The sequence below is a fragment of the Panthera uncia genome, assembly GCF_023721935.1.
Source record: "Panthera uncia isolate 11264 chromosome C1 unlocalized genomic scaffold, Puncia_PCG_1.0 HiC_scaffold_4, whole genome shotgun sequence".
NCBI classification, from domain to species: domain Eukaryota; kingdom Metazoa; phylum Chordata; class Mammalia; order Carnivora; family Felidae; genus Panthera; species Panthera uncia.
Genome location: NW_026057585.1, coordinates 86,508,587 through 86,524,876, shown reverse-complemented (window position 1 = coordinate 86,524,876; position 16,290 = coordinate 86,508,587). Strand labels below are relative to the sequence as shown.

The window sequence follows — 16,290 nt, the reverse complement described above, 5'->3', positions numbered from 1 at the left end:
TGAGGTCACACAGATGGCTTGAGGCCACCTTCTCTCCCTGGAGTCCATCCTGAAAGCAAGGAGCCTGGGTTTTGACAATCACGGGCTCCAGATAACGGGTGTTAGGGCCGAGCCCAGGCCCAGGGCCCAGGGCAACTCTCTGCGGGCCCAGGAGGATGGGCCTGGGAAGAAGAGGAGAGGGTCTCAGTGGACTCCACCAGGAGCCCCGCCCTGCTCTGCAGCTCAGTGCTGAGCGTCCAGCTCTCTAACCACGCTTTGCTCTGACCCGCCAAGTCTCTCTCCTCCTCTGGGCCTTAACCGCTGCAACGGTCAAGTGGTTTTCATACTACCTAACCCCCAAGGTGAGGATAAGCTGCAGGACAGACCCTAAGTGTTTAAAAGTAAAACACTTTGCAGGGAGGATGGGGGCCACCTGGGTAGGGCTCCACCTTGGCCCACCACACCTGTCAGCCTCCAGTAGCTGAGCTCAAGTCACTGCCGGTCCCTGCAGCATGCCTCGATTAGTGCTGTGACCCTCATCTATAGGACAGCAAGGTCCCAGTGGCCCAGGCCTGTATGAGGCAGTTCTCACCCACTGGGGATCTTGGGCAGGTCACCTTCTCCCTCTGGGCCTCGGCTGTCTCATCTGTAAAATGGAGATCACATTGGAACTCCGAAGGGTGTGGACAGGCTGCAGGAATTAAACAGGTGGTCCGGCCTAGGCCCTCAAGGAAGGCGTTCTGGGCGCCATAGTTCTTCCTTAACGTGTCTATACGGTAGGCATGCCCAGCCTCGCAGGTGTAGAGAAGGGCCAGAAGCGGGGGAAAGGAATACTGCGGCCCAGCCACGCTGAGTGATTCACCCAGGGTCACACGGTGCTGGAGGAAGAGAACGATGGCTGGATTCTGGGCTGGGGGCTCCCTTCCCACCAGTCCCTAGGCATCCTTCATCACCACCAGCTGGGCCGGCACGGGGTCCCTGCACCTGCCAAGTACCTGGTGCTTCTTGGGGACCGTCAGGGCCATCCCCCTGCCTTCGTGCTGCCCCAACACAAGTCCCCGTGACGAGAGTGGCAACCACTTTTGCAGGCACCTACGAGGGGCCAAGCACCGTGCTAGGTGAGCCATGCATATCGTTTACAAGGGCCATAACCCTCTGAGGGGCTGCTACCATCACCCCCATTTTACAGGTGGGAAAGTGGAGGTGCGAGGTCAAGGTCAAACCTGGACCCGTCAGCACGTTGCACGAAGCTTGGCGGCTGAGGTCTCGGCTTCCCAAGCGCTCCGAGAGAGGAGAGCTGGGCTGACTGGCGGTGAGGTCTGACTGGCAAGCGACCAGCTCGGCGCTCGGCCTCAGCTGGGTGGGAGAGGGACGGGGAGGCAGGGGACAGGGGACAGGGAGAAGCAGAGCCGGGCACAGGAAGAGCAGCGGCTGCCGGGAACAATGTGGGCCCCAATTACGGGGCCCTTCACCCATCCGAAGCCACTCAGCTGCCTCCTCGGCTGCCTGGCCCGGCTCTGGTGCGGTCACAGCCCAGACACAGCAGCCACTGTCCGCCCAGCTGCGGGGTGGGGCCCCCGGGCCCCAGGCCCGCTCTGTGGCCTGTCAGGAGATTTACACCCGACTCTTAACAACCGCGGGGAATCGCAGGCGGGTGCTGGGCCCCGGGTGGTCTGCCTTGAATCGGCCCCCTGTGAGCAGATGAAAGCCGGTCGGTGGCTGGGCTGGGAAACCGGCTGGCGGGGGGCCAGCGGGCAGGGAGGCAAGCGGCTCCCTCCCAGGGCCGCAACTGGGGCTTCCAGCGGCCTGGGGTTGATTAGGGGAGCCCGGGAGGTCTGAGGTTAACCCCTTCCCTCCTGCTGGGTGCACTCCCCTGGGGACCTAGGGGGCCCTGGGAGTACGGGCCTCTCCTCAGAGGAGTTGCCTCTCCTCAGCCCAGGCCTCCCTCTACCTCCCCACACCTGGAGCGGAGACCGAAATTGTGGCAACTCTAGGACCCTGGAAGGCCCCGCTATGGGCTTAGGGTCACGCTTCCTCCCCGTGCCGTCCGGAGCCTGTTTGCTTACTTCCTTCGGGCCTCTCTGGTCAAATGTCACCTCAAGAGGCTTCCCCGGTATCCCATCCCTGTGCGCTCTACCCCTCCCCCCAGCTTTGTTTTTCCCCATAAGACTTCTCACAACCTGAGATTAAGTCGACTAATCATTTAGGTACTTCATTTATTCAACACATATTTACTGAGCACCTACTAAGCGCTCATGTCTGTATTCCAGGGTCTATGCCCGCACGTGGCAAAGCAGAGGAAAGAACTTCTGCCCCACGGAGCGTATGTAATAGTGAGCGGAGATGGGAAATAAATGACATAAATGAGTGAACTCTATTGCATCTTGGAAGGTGATCAGGGTTCTAGGTAAAAATCAAAGCTGGTAAGGGGTGGGTGCGTGTGTGTGATTTGAAACAGCATGACGGTGGTGGGGGTCTCACTGGGAAGTTTGAGTAAAGCCTTCATTCAGGGTGGGAAAGTACAAGCCACGCATCTGGGGGTGTCTGTTTCAGAGAGAGAGAACAGCAGTGCAAAGGCCCTGAGGCAGGGATGTGGCCGCCCAGTTTGAAGACCAGCCAGGAGGCCAGGGTGGCCAGAGTGGGGTGAGCAAGGAGGATGTCAGAGAGGAAGTCAGGGGGTAACGAGCACAGATCACGTGGGGTGCTGTGGCCACAGGGACAATAGAACTATTTATACCATCTTTCCCCACCTCTAATGTAGAAGACCCAAGTGGGACGGAGCCTGTCTATTGGGCTCACTGTGGCATTCCCAGTTTCTAGAACAGCGCCAGACACATGAAAGGTGCCCAGGAAAATATCTGTTGAAATCATTCCACATACATTTTTGGGAAGAAAGGGCCCACAGGCAAGATGCTCGAACTGTCCCCCTTTGCCTCCGGCCGGATTAAAAACTTGGGTCCTACCCTTTCAGGTGCCAGCACCTGCTAAACCCGGAAGATGGGGTGAGTGGTTCCATGCCAGAATCGCCAGGCACCGGACTGCCTCCTGCCTGAATCCTGGACCCTGCTCAGCCACCTGCTTTTTAACCAGCCCCCGGTGACTATGAGGGACACCGGCATTGAGAACCTCAGAAACCAAGGCCACACAGGCAGGAAGCCACCAAGCTAGCCTTCAAACCCAGCCAGCCACCTGGCTGCGTATCGGGCATGCTCTGCAGGGCACCAGAGGGGAACGACCCAGCCACAGAACCCACAGCTGGGCCTCAGGGATCTGCAGACTCCCGCTCCTTGGCTCCCAGGACCAGCCCCTACTCCCACCCCCACCCCACACAAGGCTCAGCCCTCACATGGGGCTGGGAGTCACAAAGCAGGAGAAAAGCCCAGAAAGGAAATCCTGTGATAATCCGTGAGGGTTTGGGTACTTCCTGCGGGTGCAAGCTCCTTTCACGCTCAGGACAACTCCCCAGAGCAGACGCTACTATCCTCCCCATTTTACAGATGAGGCACAGTGAGGCAGGAAGGCCCTTCCAAGTGGCCCTCACTTCCCTGAGCCCCAGACTGGAGCCCATGGGGTGCACTGAAACTCACCCTTGGGCAAGTGGCTCTGCCTCCTGGCCTGTCTCCTCCCGGGTGGTTGCAGACCTGTTAATGGGGAGCTGGCACACGAGGAGTGTGTGCTTGGTGACCAGCAGCACTGATCCGGTCTCTCACCTCTTACAGGTGGGGAAACGGAGGCCCGGAAAGGAGGAGGATTTGTCCAAGGTCACAGACAAGGCCAGGGTGGGGTTGGCAGCCAGGGTGCGGGTGAGACCTGACCTGAAGGCCTGGGTGGGCGGGGGCACAGGCAAGAGGGCCCTCAGGACGGGAGACCTGGAGAACTGCCTCCTCCCACAGCTGCTCTTTTCTATAAATAAGCTTCTGCTAAGATTTTGTTTGAACAAGTCTCTTTAATGAGACTTAAAGGCCTAGAGAGGGGTGCCATTTGCCTCGGGTCACACAGCCAGCCTGGCCTCGGACTCCGGCCCATCTCCCGGGCTGGCTTCTCTTTCCTTCCTCTTGCTGTCTCCCCTCCCTCCGGCCTCGGCTGCCTTGTCCTGTGCAGTCCCCTGCCGCCCCCCTGCCTCCCACCGCCTTCCCCTATCAGCTCACCCCCAGAAGGGCTGTCTCAGGTCTGGGGACCCCAGGAGAGAAGAGCCGGCAGGGGATTTGAACTGGGGGCTCCCAAAGGCAGGGCCACACCCCTGCCCTTATCCAGGGCCTTCAAGGGGGGGTGGAGGGGGTGGGGTGGGCAGCTCTGGGCTGAGAACGGCTGGACATGGGGGGTTTTGAGGGATCCCAGGCATTGCTGGGCCCCTGGGAACCTTCCTAGCAAGCTCCAAGACCCCCTGCCACACGCCTCTGTGGACTGGGCGCTCACTGCTTTGTGGAGTGGCTCCTAAGTGCTGCATCATCGCAGCGAAGCCGACTGTGGCTCCCGTCCGTCCTGATTCTGCCCCTGGAGACGGAGTGGTGTGCCACCTGTTTGATACCTTTAGGGCCATGGCTTGGGCTGCCCCCCTGCTGCTGACCAAGAGTCACCACCCACAGATGGTGCTCGTGGTGGAAATGCACGGTGGTGGCCAGGTGCTGGGGATAACCGAACACCATGGCTCCAGTGACTCACCAGGACTCTCCCCCTGCCACAGCCAGATGCTATCCACATGCCATCACTGGTCTCTAGGCCTGTGGTGTGGGTGGTAGCACCCCACTTCCTGGAGGCGGGGGGGCTGAGGCTGAAAGAGGCCAGCAGTTTCCCCAACATCCCCGACCAGGCAGGCTGTCTTCCGCATCCTGGTGGCTTATGGCTCACAAGGGTTTCCCAGACATCACCACCTCGAGACTCTTGGGGTCACTGACTCAGTTCACAGGTGACAAGACTGAGGCCCAAAAGACAACACGACTTGTCCAGGGCCATGAATCCCAAGGCCAGGGGCATGGACCCATCCACATCCAGTCCCGGCAAGAATCTGGCCAGAGCAGATGCCTGTCTTTGGGTCTGAAGACCATATGAGGGAGCTAAGGGAGGCTGGAGGAGGGGGCCCTGAGGGCCTTCAGGGAGAGTCATCCGGGGACACCAAGCCCAGCTTTAAGCCTTCCCCAAGTGGCCAGACACCGGAGTGGGCCCCGGAATTGGACAGATGGGGAGCTAGGTCAGTCTGATTCCCCAGGAGGAGGGGCCAGCCCTGGGTGGCCCTCACTGACGACACCCTGGCAGAGCCCCATCTGTTCTGAGCCTCCTGGGCTCCGGTCCCCATTCTGTCTTCCTGCCCCAAGTCCACCCAGCTTGGAATGGAAATCAACGACGACTGTCTCTGGGAAGACAGGGCCCCTCCCAGCACCAAAGGCCATGGGAGGCCCTGGCAGGTTCTCAACGTCCCCTGGCCTGGACTCTCTCCCCACTGGAACTGGGGTGACCCTTTGGCTCTGCTGTCGTAAGGATCCCATGGGACAATAAATGTGAGAGGGTTTTCTAAACTCTAAAGGACCACGAGTAGGAAGGGAAAGGCAGGGCAGCTCCCGATACCCCACACTGAGCATGTTACAAGTTGGGGGGTGGGGTGGTCCAGAAGGAGCACTCTGGTCAGGGCTCAGAAAGCAGCCAGTCCAGAAATGGCCAGCTGGCCAGCTGGTTCTCTGTTTCTTTCATTCATTCATTCATTCATTCATTCACTCATTTAGTGAATACAGACCTCTGGCCCATTCTGTGGCAGCTGCCCCTCAAGTGCCCATAACATAAACCTACAAACAGCATTATCCTTCAGCAGGCAGAAGCAATTAAACACAAACTCTCTTTGATGCTAAAAGGCACACATCAGGACTCCCTGCGCATAGTATGTGCTCAGTAAATATCTGCAGAATCAAGTTCGCATTCTTGAGTGTGGGTTTTGGGGTCAGAGTGCCCAGGCTGCGTGTGACTTAAGTCACATACTGAGATCCAAAGAAAGTTTCCAAGGAGGGGATGTGGCCTCACAGCCAGACCAACTCCTGTTTTTGATGGCTCCCTCCCTCAGCCACTGGCAGAGGAAGCTGGGACGGAGTAGAGCAAACCTGGCCCGACCTCTCCCCACCCCCAACACTCACAAATACCCTATTGGAAGACTTTTCCATCTAGTTCCTTTCCCTAACAGATGCCAATCACAAATCCATACTCCCTCAGCTGGCTCTCAGTGGGCAGTCCTGGGGGGAAGGGGGGCGGTCAAGCTGATTCTGCCATTACCCCTTCCTATGGTCCTTGCTGGCCTCCAGCAGTCCAGGGATAAGCACTGGGTTTGGGTTTATTGGCAGGCACCCGGAGTGTGCAGGGATGTAGAGCCCAGGAGTGCAGCCCCCTGATGAGAGCGTTTCAGGGGACCACTGCCATCTGTCTGACCTCGGCTGCTGCCCTTCCCCCTGCTGGACCCTCCTCCCCACTGCCCAGAGGGCTCAGTGGCTCGGGCACTTACGTCTGGGTTCCCGGGGTCCATCCACGGTCACCTTGATGGCTCGGTGGTAGGTGGCCACTTGGGTGGGGTTGGTGAACACGGTGATGGTCAGTGTGAAACTCTTCCCTGGGGGGGGAGTGGAGAATAAAGGCAGGAGGTTGGCACCTGGAGCTGTTAGCAACACCCCGTCTCCCTCCCAGAAAGGGCAGATCTCTCTCCTTCGAACCTGGGCAGAAGATGGGGCTGTGGGTGAAGTTCCAGCTGCTGGCCTTGGCATTCGGGGCCCCAGGAGGTCTGGCACCAACTTTATCATCTTCCCCCTCCCCATGCTCTGGCCACCCTGCTAATTTTCTCCCTGCTTCCTGGCTTTTGTGCTGTTCCTTCTGTCCAGCGACCCTTGCGATTTGGGGCTGGGGAGCACCCCACGTATAACTACAAAAATATGTATAAAAACGCATATATTTTTTCCTAAAGGTAATGAGTGATCTTTATAGAAAATTTGGGGAACACAGAAAAATCGCCCACGGTTCAACTAGCCAGGAATAAACACTATTAACATTTGGGTGTTTTCTCCTCTAATCCTTTTTTGTGTGGGTTATGTGTATTTACAGAGTTGCAGTGATACCAAAATACATATTTTCATACCCTGGTTTTGTTTTCTTTCATTTAACCTCACATCATAAGCACTTTCTCATGTCGTTAAAAATTCTTCATAAACTTCATTTTTAATGCCTGCAAAATATTTCAACTCACAGAAGCCTCATCTTTTATTTATCTGTCTTACTCTCTGACGCCCCTGCTGACTTCTCACTGGTGTGTGCAGCTGGGGCTGAAAACGGGCTGATTTGGGAGCTGCCGACATTTCATTTGTACACGCAACTGTTATTTCCAGAACTCTGTTCTATTTTTAGACAGACACTTGGCTCCAAAGTCTCCATTCAAAATTCCTAAGAGAGGAAAAACTTTTAAAATGATAATTTTTTTTTTTTTACCAGTTAGAATAAAATGAAAACGACCTTTCGTTTATAAAAATCTTTGTCTCCATCTCTGCTTATTTCCTCAGAAAAGATTCCAAGAAGTGGTGAGTGATTTCATCGCAGTCAGAGGGTTGGGACGTATTCAGGGGCATTGATCTCTCTGGCGAGATGGTGCTCCAGAGAGTCATCGTGACCGTGACAGCTGTCAGCGCGGTGCCATCAGCAGCATGGCCGCCTGTCAAGGTGGAAGGAGGATCTTACTGCCCCTGACTCCGTTTGCCTCTTGGCCATGCCCAGTGAGACTGAAAGTCTTGACACGTTCATCCTCTGTCCTAACCCAACGCCAACTATCGCCTCGATGTTCCTTTATGCTTTCCTATTGGCATTTCGGCGCCTTTTGGAGATGGCTCTGCAGTAGCCTCTGAGCGCTTTCCCCGCCCTTTGTGTGGCCATCAGTTTCTCAGCTCAGTGGCCTTTCTGTCTTGCGTTTTGCTTTTTGCTTTCTGACCCCGAGCTGGTTTGCATTTCCAGTGCTTCCTCTCGCTGGTGCTTTCTCCTACTGTCTTATGTTGAGGCGGGTTTCCCCGTGTGACAAGCGAATCAAGGCTTCCCCTCGATAAACAGCCTTCTTCTCTACCTTCTACCTCTTAATTCTTTGGCTCTTCTGGGGGTATAAGTGGTGGGTGGGGTATGAGGTCAAGATTCTCCTCAAAGGGCAACCCAATTCTCCTCTCACCTTCGCTGAAGTAGGCCTCTCCTCTCCTGCCCTCTTCTCTAGTAGCATCAAAGCCCCCACACGGTCTGAGACTGGGGAGGGTGCGAGGGGAGCCTCGCTGATCCCCTAATGCCGGCCTCCTCCTTCTCTGCCCCTGAGCATCGCTATCTCTGCACCCCAGTTGCAGACCCAGGGGCTCCCTAAGGGCAGGGGCCTGTGGGCCGTGGGCGGGCACCGAGGGAGGCAGCCTGAGTGGACCCCTCTGCAGCCCCTGTACTCCCGGCAACTCTCCAAGGCAGGCAGGCAGGCAGCCAGTCTTGATGTCCCCGCTTCACAGGTGGGAGAGGAGCTCTCAGGGCAGGGAACGCTGCTTAGCGGTTCTCTCTGCGCGGTTGGGTCCAGTGATCCATGAAAACTCTAGCCCCCGAAACAGGAGATCCGGAGCAGAAGGAAATCAGGCTTCCAGGGCCCCGGCACGGAACCCTCGGGCTTCTGAGACACCAGGGGGTGGGTTACACTGAGGTGCGGCTCAAACTGGGGAAGAGTGGGGCCTCTCTGGAAGAATTTTCCTGAGCCAGTCCACTGGAGGCAGGGACAGAAATGCAAACAGCACCTGCTTCTGGACTCCAGGGTCCGCAGAAACCTAACCCCTCACGCTCAGACCACAGGGGCACTTTCCACGGTTTCTGGAGACCAGAAGTGCAGAAGGTCTAGGGAAATGCCAGGCCGCAGGCTCCCTGCCTACCCCCTCCTGGGACCTGCCTTCCCTCACTATTTGGTCACTTTTCTCCTGGACTCCTCCCCCTCCCCAACCAGCTGGGCACTTTCTGGGGGGGGGGGTCCCCAGGCCTCTGCCACTTCCAATGCCTCCTTGAACTGCCGGGTGCCAGGCTGGATGGACCCCAATTATTGAAGTGCTCCTGCAACTCTGTCTGGACTCCACTGAAAAGTCACTTCCTCAGTGAGGCCCTCTCTGGTCACTTTATCAAAAGCAGGCATCTTAAACCTGGCCTCCAAGGCTGCTTCTCAGAATTAAGTGGGCCCGTGAGCAGGGACAGGAAAACAAAAATGACAACTGTATTGTCCCTAACCTCTGGCTGCAATTTAGCATCTCCCTCAAGTATGACCATCGGCAGCAAACCACAGAGGTATTACAGAAGTTCCTGTGACCTTGTCACCAACAGACGTCACAGGTATTTACATATCACATTACTGACGTTGCAAATTTCTCTAAATATCTTTTGTGCTCGTCACGACCTCAGAACCGTGGTCGTCATCAGACCCATTGCCACATCTTACCATTTAATACTCTAATAAAGCAGCACATTTATCCCAATTTTAAAAGACATTTTGCTAACTATGTTTTGTTGTCATTGGTTTCCATTGTAATCCTTTGTGTTTTATTTGATTTGGTAAAACACATTATTCTGAAACTGTCAGGCGGGCCATAGGGTAAAAAAAAAAAAAAAGGAAAAAAAAAAGGTTAAAGACCTCAATCGGAAGCATCAGAGACCCTCTCGCTCCCACCCTACCTTGGGAGGGAGCTGCTTGTCCCTTGTTCACTGCTGCGTCCCCAGCCCCAAGGACAGCATCTGGCACAATAGGAGATGCTCAGTAGATGTTAGTTAAATAAATTAAGGGAGAGACGACCGTTCCCATTTTGCAGATGAGAAAACTGAGGCTCACGGAGGGGCAACGAGTCATCCACGTCACACAGTATTTGGGCAGGGCCCAAAAGGTTAGAATGTGCTGGGGCCTGTGCCCCTACCGCATACTAAGGACTCGCTCCTGGGGAGTGAGAAGCCCCCACTCTCACCAGGCAGCAAACCGTAAGCCACCCCTGAGGTCATCGGCCCTCCTCAACAGTTTCCCCTCCCTTTCCAGGCTTGGCACCATCGTCCCAGGTACCCAAAGAGAGGAGGGAGGGAGGAGTAGCTGCCCCTTGGGGCCCTGAGTGACCCCAGACATTCCCGTAGGACCCGGGGTGGGGGGGTAGAGGGGGGCCCTGGACCAATCAGCACAAACAGCCAGGTCCGGGAGTGTGGCTTTAGGCAAGTCCCTGTCCCTCTTAGATGGTTCTTGGGTCATAACCCTTACCACACGGGGATTCATGGACAGCAGGAGGGGACAAGTCTCAGGGGACCTCGGGGTTTTCTCAGTGTTGGCCAACAGGCCCTCTGTCTCCTCTCCCAGCGGCAGCCGGTAAGCCACACCCTCATCTCTCAACCCAAACCTCTCTCCACAAGCTCTGGCTGCTATTTAACCTGCCAGTGATAGTTTAGGAGCTCATGCTTTCTTCATTTTCACCTAGGCCGGTGGCTGCCTCCTAGAGGACATTTAGGGAATTTGTGGCATCTGGTCCTCCAGAGGTGGGATGTGGGGGGCGGAGGACGCAGATGTCCAGCACTGCCCTGGGCACGGAGGCAGTCATTCTTCCTGTATGTGGAGAACTTGTTACAAAGAGTCTCTGAGCCACGAGCCTAACTCCATTTGACATAAAGCGAAGGTTTTTTTCCACGCTTTTAATATCTACTGAATTGTCCAGGATGGGAGACGGGCTTTTTGTTTTTTGGTTTTTTTTTTAACCTGCCAAGAATTGCTCACAACTTCAGAAAACTATGTCATCGACAGTGATGCTGCGTTCAGACCTCGAGTCCCGTGCGCCTGGGCTGGCGGCGTGCCCTAGCGGGCACGGGGTGTTGTGCCAGGCACACAAGCGCCCACTCAACCCACAGTGTAGTCTTGCCCAACATTTACGTGTTCAAATGGATATTTTATCATAAATCACTTTCCCCTTTCTTCCCCGTTATAGTTATGGAATTGTATAGGTTTTGAAACTGCGCGTAAGTAGGTAAGTTACATCGTCTACGCGTTTCACTGTGGGCTGGTGAAGGGGGCGGAACAGAACATTCGTTGTAAGAAGGGCACTGTGTCTGGTGGGGTGGGAACCTCGGCCCTACTGGCTGCAGGAGACACCGATGGCTTGGTTTCTTTCCCTCCCTTTTCTTGGGCCCCACGTTCAGGCTTATCGCGAGGGCTCTGTGGCGGTGGTGGTGGGTATGTGTCCTTCATGGAAAGCTATTTTCCTAGAATTAAGACAGAATCAAGGAAACAGGCAGAAGTTTCCATCTGGCTTCTCGGTCTTGGCAGAAGTCAGAGGGCCAGGGAAAGGCTCGGGGTCCCGAACTCCAACCTGTCCCAGCTCCCAGAGTGACCTGTGTGAATCGCTGATGTGTCCTCTCAGTGGGAATTTCCCATTGGGCAACATGGGCACAGCAGATACGCCGCTCCGTGCCACCGGACCCCGGCGCCCTCCTTCCCCACTGCCAGCCGCCTCCACTTCTCCCACTCGACGATTCACACCTTCTGGGTTTCCCCCACCCCCGGCCAAACCACACCACAATCACAGAATCAGTGACTATACCGCTCAAAGCGACTTCAAAGATCTCCAGTGGCAGGCATCTGAAGTAACAAAATCTGTAACATGTATCCCACTCTCGATGTGTGCCAAGTTGATACGCTTGTGCCAATTTCCTTAATCCTCACAAAGTCTCAACAGGGAGGGATCATCGTTGTCCCCGTTACATAGACGGGGAAACCGAGGCACAGAGAGGTGGAGCCACGCGCCCCATGTCATCCAGCAGAGCTGGGACTGAAATCCAGGGGGCTGGTTGTTGAGCCCAGGCCGTTCAACACCATGAGCCTCTGAGGTCTGAAAGTCTCGTCAGGTTCCCCAGGTACTGGATCTCCCATTCAGGCCCCCTGCCTGTTCCCCGAGTCCCACGAGACTGACGGGAGAAGGGCGGTGAGAATGGCTTACAAACTCAGCCCCCTGCGTCTCCCAGACGCACAACTTCAGCCTCCAAGAGCAGGCGCCTGAACACTAAACAACGTTTGGGGAACCCGACTCTCTCCCCCAGGCCCTGCAGGGTAAGCGCAGGTCTGTGCGCACAAACGGCATAGAGAAATCATCTTCCGTGGCCGAGTGGCCAGCTGGCTGGCCATGCCCTCGGTAACTCTGGGAATCACAGGGTCCCCTCTGCCTCCCAGGACAGGGAGCAAGGTGGCACGTTCCTGACGCCTTGCTGGCTCCCGGGACCGACCTCTCCTTCTGCCGGCCTCACCAGGGGCCACAGCTTCGGTGGGCCTCCCTCGGCCTCCCCTACACATCCTCGCCCCACCTGGGCCTGCACACCTGGCCACCGCCCCCGAGGCAAGCTGCAACCCCTGGCGAGTGACTCTCCACTCAGGGCTGCGGCCGGGATTAAGTTGCAAAAGGCCTGAGAGATTGGGGATGACAAAAGGGGCTCGGAGACTAATTAGGAGCAGCAATGAAAGCTTAATTCATAAAAGCAAACATTTTCCATCCATCAACCTGCAACCAGTTAAGGGCAACGTTTGAAAGAAATCTGTGCATGGGGAAGGGAGCCAACAGGAACAGGAAATGTTTGAAAGAATGTAAACTATTTCAGTTTCATAAAAAGTAACAAGTAAACAGTTATTACATGCAAATAATGCCCTGGTTTTAATTAATGCTGAAAAGTCAAAATATGTTTGACATTTGTATGTATACATTGAACGGTTGGAGAGGAAAAAATGGTGCCCAGATGCCCGTTTCTGAGCAGGGCTGGCGGCTCAGAGGGAACTAAAACCTTGAGAAGGTCTTGTTTATTGGTGATGAAAAGTACAATTCTGCCTCAGCCTCTGTTGAGACTGGCGGCAGAGGAAACCTAGCTTACTTTCTTAGCGAAGCTGGAGGGGCAGGCTGGGTCTTGGGAAGGGCACTCCCCACTTTTCAGCAGGCTGGTCTTAAAGGGCCAGCGAGCCCTCAATCCACCATTTCGCTGGGGCAGGGTTTCTAGGACTTCTCCACCCACAAGTGATGATGGGTTTCGGGTCCCAGAAGCCTCCCACTCAACAGCCCCGGGCGGCAGCCACAGTTGCCGCAGCTGGTCCTGCCTTCCTCCTGCTGCCAGAGGTTGATCACATAGGCAGGGTGGGGGACCAGCCTTGATTCTGGGGTGGGGGATGGCGGCTTTCCAGCCGCGCTTTCCAGCATTCGGCATCCTGCACTGCATTCACCTCTGTCTAAACCACCCTAAGGCTCACGGGGCTGGGGAAACTGTGGCTTGGGGAGACCACAGCTGGGGAGAGGCAGCCTCAAAGCTCGAAGCTCTGGGAGATCCCACCCCTGTGGGGAGGGTGGCTGGGGTGCTCGCCACCCCGCCCCCCGCCCTGCAGACCAGCCATTTGTCTAAGCCAGCTGCTAAACCCGCCTGCCACAAAAGAGCTACGAGGCTGTTAATCCACGATCTGCTCCCAGCATCTTTTATGAGACCAGAACACTCGAAAAAGGGGTGATGTGGATGGCTTTGAGAGTCAGTAAATCCCAGAAACTGGGAGAGAATTGTGTCTTTCTCTGGCAAAGGACCCTAACTTTCTTCACATCCTCAAAGGGGTCTGTAACACCCCCATGGGGTTCCAACCCACTGTTCTAGACCAAGTCGGGCCTGGAGACTTGTTTCTGGGGCTCCCATTGGGACCCCAAGGGATTGCTCTCAGCTGCCTTCCCCCCCACCTCTGCCATTGCCAATGTCAGGGTGCGCAGTCTCCCTTCGGCTCACCTCGCCCACTGCGGCCCACAAAGCGAAGGTCGTTGAATCTGGCCACCTGGTTCTTCATGACTGCCGAGGCATTGCGCAGTTCAGCAGAGTAATTCTCGTCATTGCCTGCCATCACAGTCACCACCGTCCCATCAGGCACATCCCCCAGCGCCACCACCTGAGGGCACAGGGGCAGAGGGGCAGCTTAGAGAGGTACGGGACGCAAGGGAGAGGTGGGGAGGGGCCGGGCAGCTCCCCTAGGTCCCAGGCGCACTGCAGGATTTCTCAAAGGCAGAGCGGACAAGAGGCTTAAACACAATGGACACCTTCCCCCCCAGATAACAAAAGCAAGCAGCCCAAAGCTCTGCCTTCCACACCCAAATCCTAGATCGACTGGTTAAGCTGTGTCCTGAGAAATTATTCTTTCAATTAAATCCGAGCGAGAGCTGAGAACGAGCTCCATCCCTACAGCGTGGGGTGCAGTTCCCTCTTGCCTTCGGCTTGAGCAAAAGAGGAATCGACATACTCCTAGCAACAAAGTCCCTAAATAAAAATAATATCAACAACGGTAATGACGGGGCTCCTCCCCAAGCTCAATTAATGCAAGAGCCGTTTGGGGTCTGAAATTTGGTCCTGAAATGTGGGCCAGGCCCAGGTTATCGGCCTCTGCAGAGCCTGAATTCGTTATGCAGGGAAAATGCACAATGTAAAACAAACCGGTGTTTAGAGGGGGGTTGTACAGAAAACCCCTTTAAAATGAGACAGGGGTTTCTGGTAGCAGGAGGATGCACCTGCTGGGACCTGCAGGATGGGGCTGGAGATGCCTTCCCGCTTCGTCTCCCCCAGCCCTCACCCCAAGCAGCGGGGAGAGGCAGATGCCTTTTGAAAAGGAATCAGACTGCAAATACAGTCACAGCCATTTAAACGTGGCCACCGCGTGCAGGGACTGAGGGATCCAGATGGTAAAAATTTCAAGGAGAAAATGTTTGGGGTCTGATTAAAAAGGCCAGATTTCCTGTCAACATCCTGTCTTCTTTTAATTTCAAAGATTCCTTTTAAGCTCCAAGTGACAGTAAAACCTCCGATCTGGGGATTAAAGTCACACGGGCCTCCCCCTCCCCCTCCTCCCCGGGAGATTTTCCCCACTGGCATTTTAAGATGTCACCCGGGAGACCTCCAAGAGCCACTCATCCCTTTTTTTTTTTTTTTTTTTTCAATTTGGAATCGTCTTAATGGGAGCAAGGGCGGCCTCAGCTGCCAGAAGCCGCGGTTTCCAGCCACCTCGGGCACCCACCACCCCCAGCGCTGGCCCTTCCTGCCCTGCCCTTTCTCACGGCAGCTGTGAGAGGTTTAGGGGAAAACCAAGGCGTTTTCGTTTCATCTCGCTGCCCCCTTAAAAAAATGAAAATGAAACAGTCGCCTACTCCCTAGCAAAGGGAAAAAAAAAGATCCTCTGGCTGGGGTCTGCCAGGGGTGGGAGCGCCCCCCTCCCCATTTCGGCCTGACATTCGGGATTCCCGCCCGCAACGGTTTAGGGTTCGGTGCCCCCTTCTCAGCCCTAGAGTCGGCCGGTGTAAAATTTCAGAAGCCAGAGGTTGAGGGTGTGAGCAGGAAGTGTTTCTGAAGCGGTGCAGGAGGAGGGGTGCTGGCGGTGAAGGGTAGGCCCTATCCACCCTCTGCACCCCACCTCCGGTGTCCTCGCCCCGGTTCCGGGGCTCTTCGTCCCCTTTGCCCGCAAGGCTGTGTCCGCGGGGGTCCGGACCGGAGAGGAGCGAGGCCCCATCCGCCCGTTTCCGCATCAACGTCTTTCCGCAGGGCTCCCCGAAGGTGGAAGGGGCAACCCTCCCAAGAGTCATCCGTGCCCGGTGCCTCTGAGAGGCAACGCCAAGGTCCCCAGGCGGAGCGCGCAGCGAGACCGAAAGCGCCCTGGGCCCGGCTGCTGGGCTCTCGCCGCGGGGTGGCGGGCACGTCCCCTCCCTTCCCTTGCCTTCCCGGGGCCCTGGCTCCTGCAGCCGAGACGCCCGGATCCCCAGGACCAGGGGCCGCCCGCCCCGGGCCCGGCACTCACCTTGAACGCGACGGGCAGCGTCTTGTTGCAGCGCCAGTGCGAGGGCAGCACGGAGCAGAGGAAGTTGGGGCTGTCGGTGCGCACGAGCTCGCCCGCGTGGTCCGCCAGCACGTCCACCATCGAGCGCACCTCCGGCCGGGCGCGCCCGCCGGGCCCCACGGACGCCTGCGCGCTCAGCGCGCCGCTGTTCTCGCCCATCTTGCCGCCGCCGCCGCCGCCGCCGCCGCCGCCGCCGCAGGGGAAGGCCGTGGAGGGAGGTGTGAAGCGGCGGCTGGTGCTCGGGTCTACAGGAATACGCATAACAGCGGCCGTCAGGGCGCCGGGCGGGCGGCGGCGGCGCGGCTCCCCCGGGGGCGGCCGGCGCGGGCGCCTCCTCGGCCGCCGCTGCCGCGAGAAGCGGGAAAGCAGAAGCAGCCGGGCCGCGGCCTCAGGGCGCAGGGGGCGGGCCCCGAGGCCGCGGCCGCCCGCCCCGGGCCCGGCACTCACCT

The 16,290-nt window shown here is 56.8% G+C and overlaps 1 protein-coding gene across 1 annotated transcript in view; it reads right to left on the bottom strand.

The window, feature by feature from the left end:
• Positions 1 to 16,290, bottom strand: part of RUNX3 (RUNX family transcription factor 3) — a 60,111-nt gene that overhangs the window by 12,069 nt on the left and 31,752 nt on the right. Inside the window, exons 2-4 of the mRNA XM_049617780.1 lie at positions 15,803 to 16,086; positions 13,756 to 13,912; positions 6,461 to 6,565 (exon numbers count right to left, since the gene is read on the bottom strand). Coding sequence (XP_049473737.1) covers positions 6,461 to 6,565; positions 13,756 to 13,912; positions 15,803 to 16,086 — 546 coding nt within the window. The remainder of the gene's footprint in view (positions 1 to 6,460; positions 6,566 to 13,755; positions 13,913 to 15,802; positions 16,087 to 16,290) is intronic.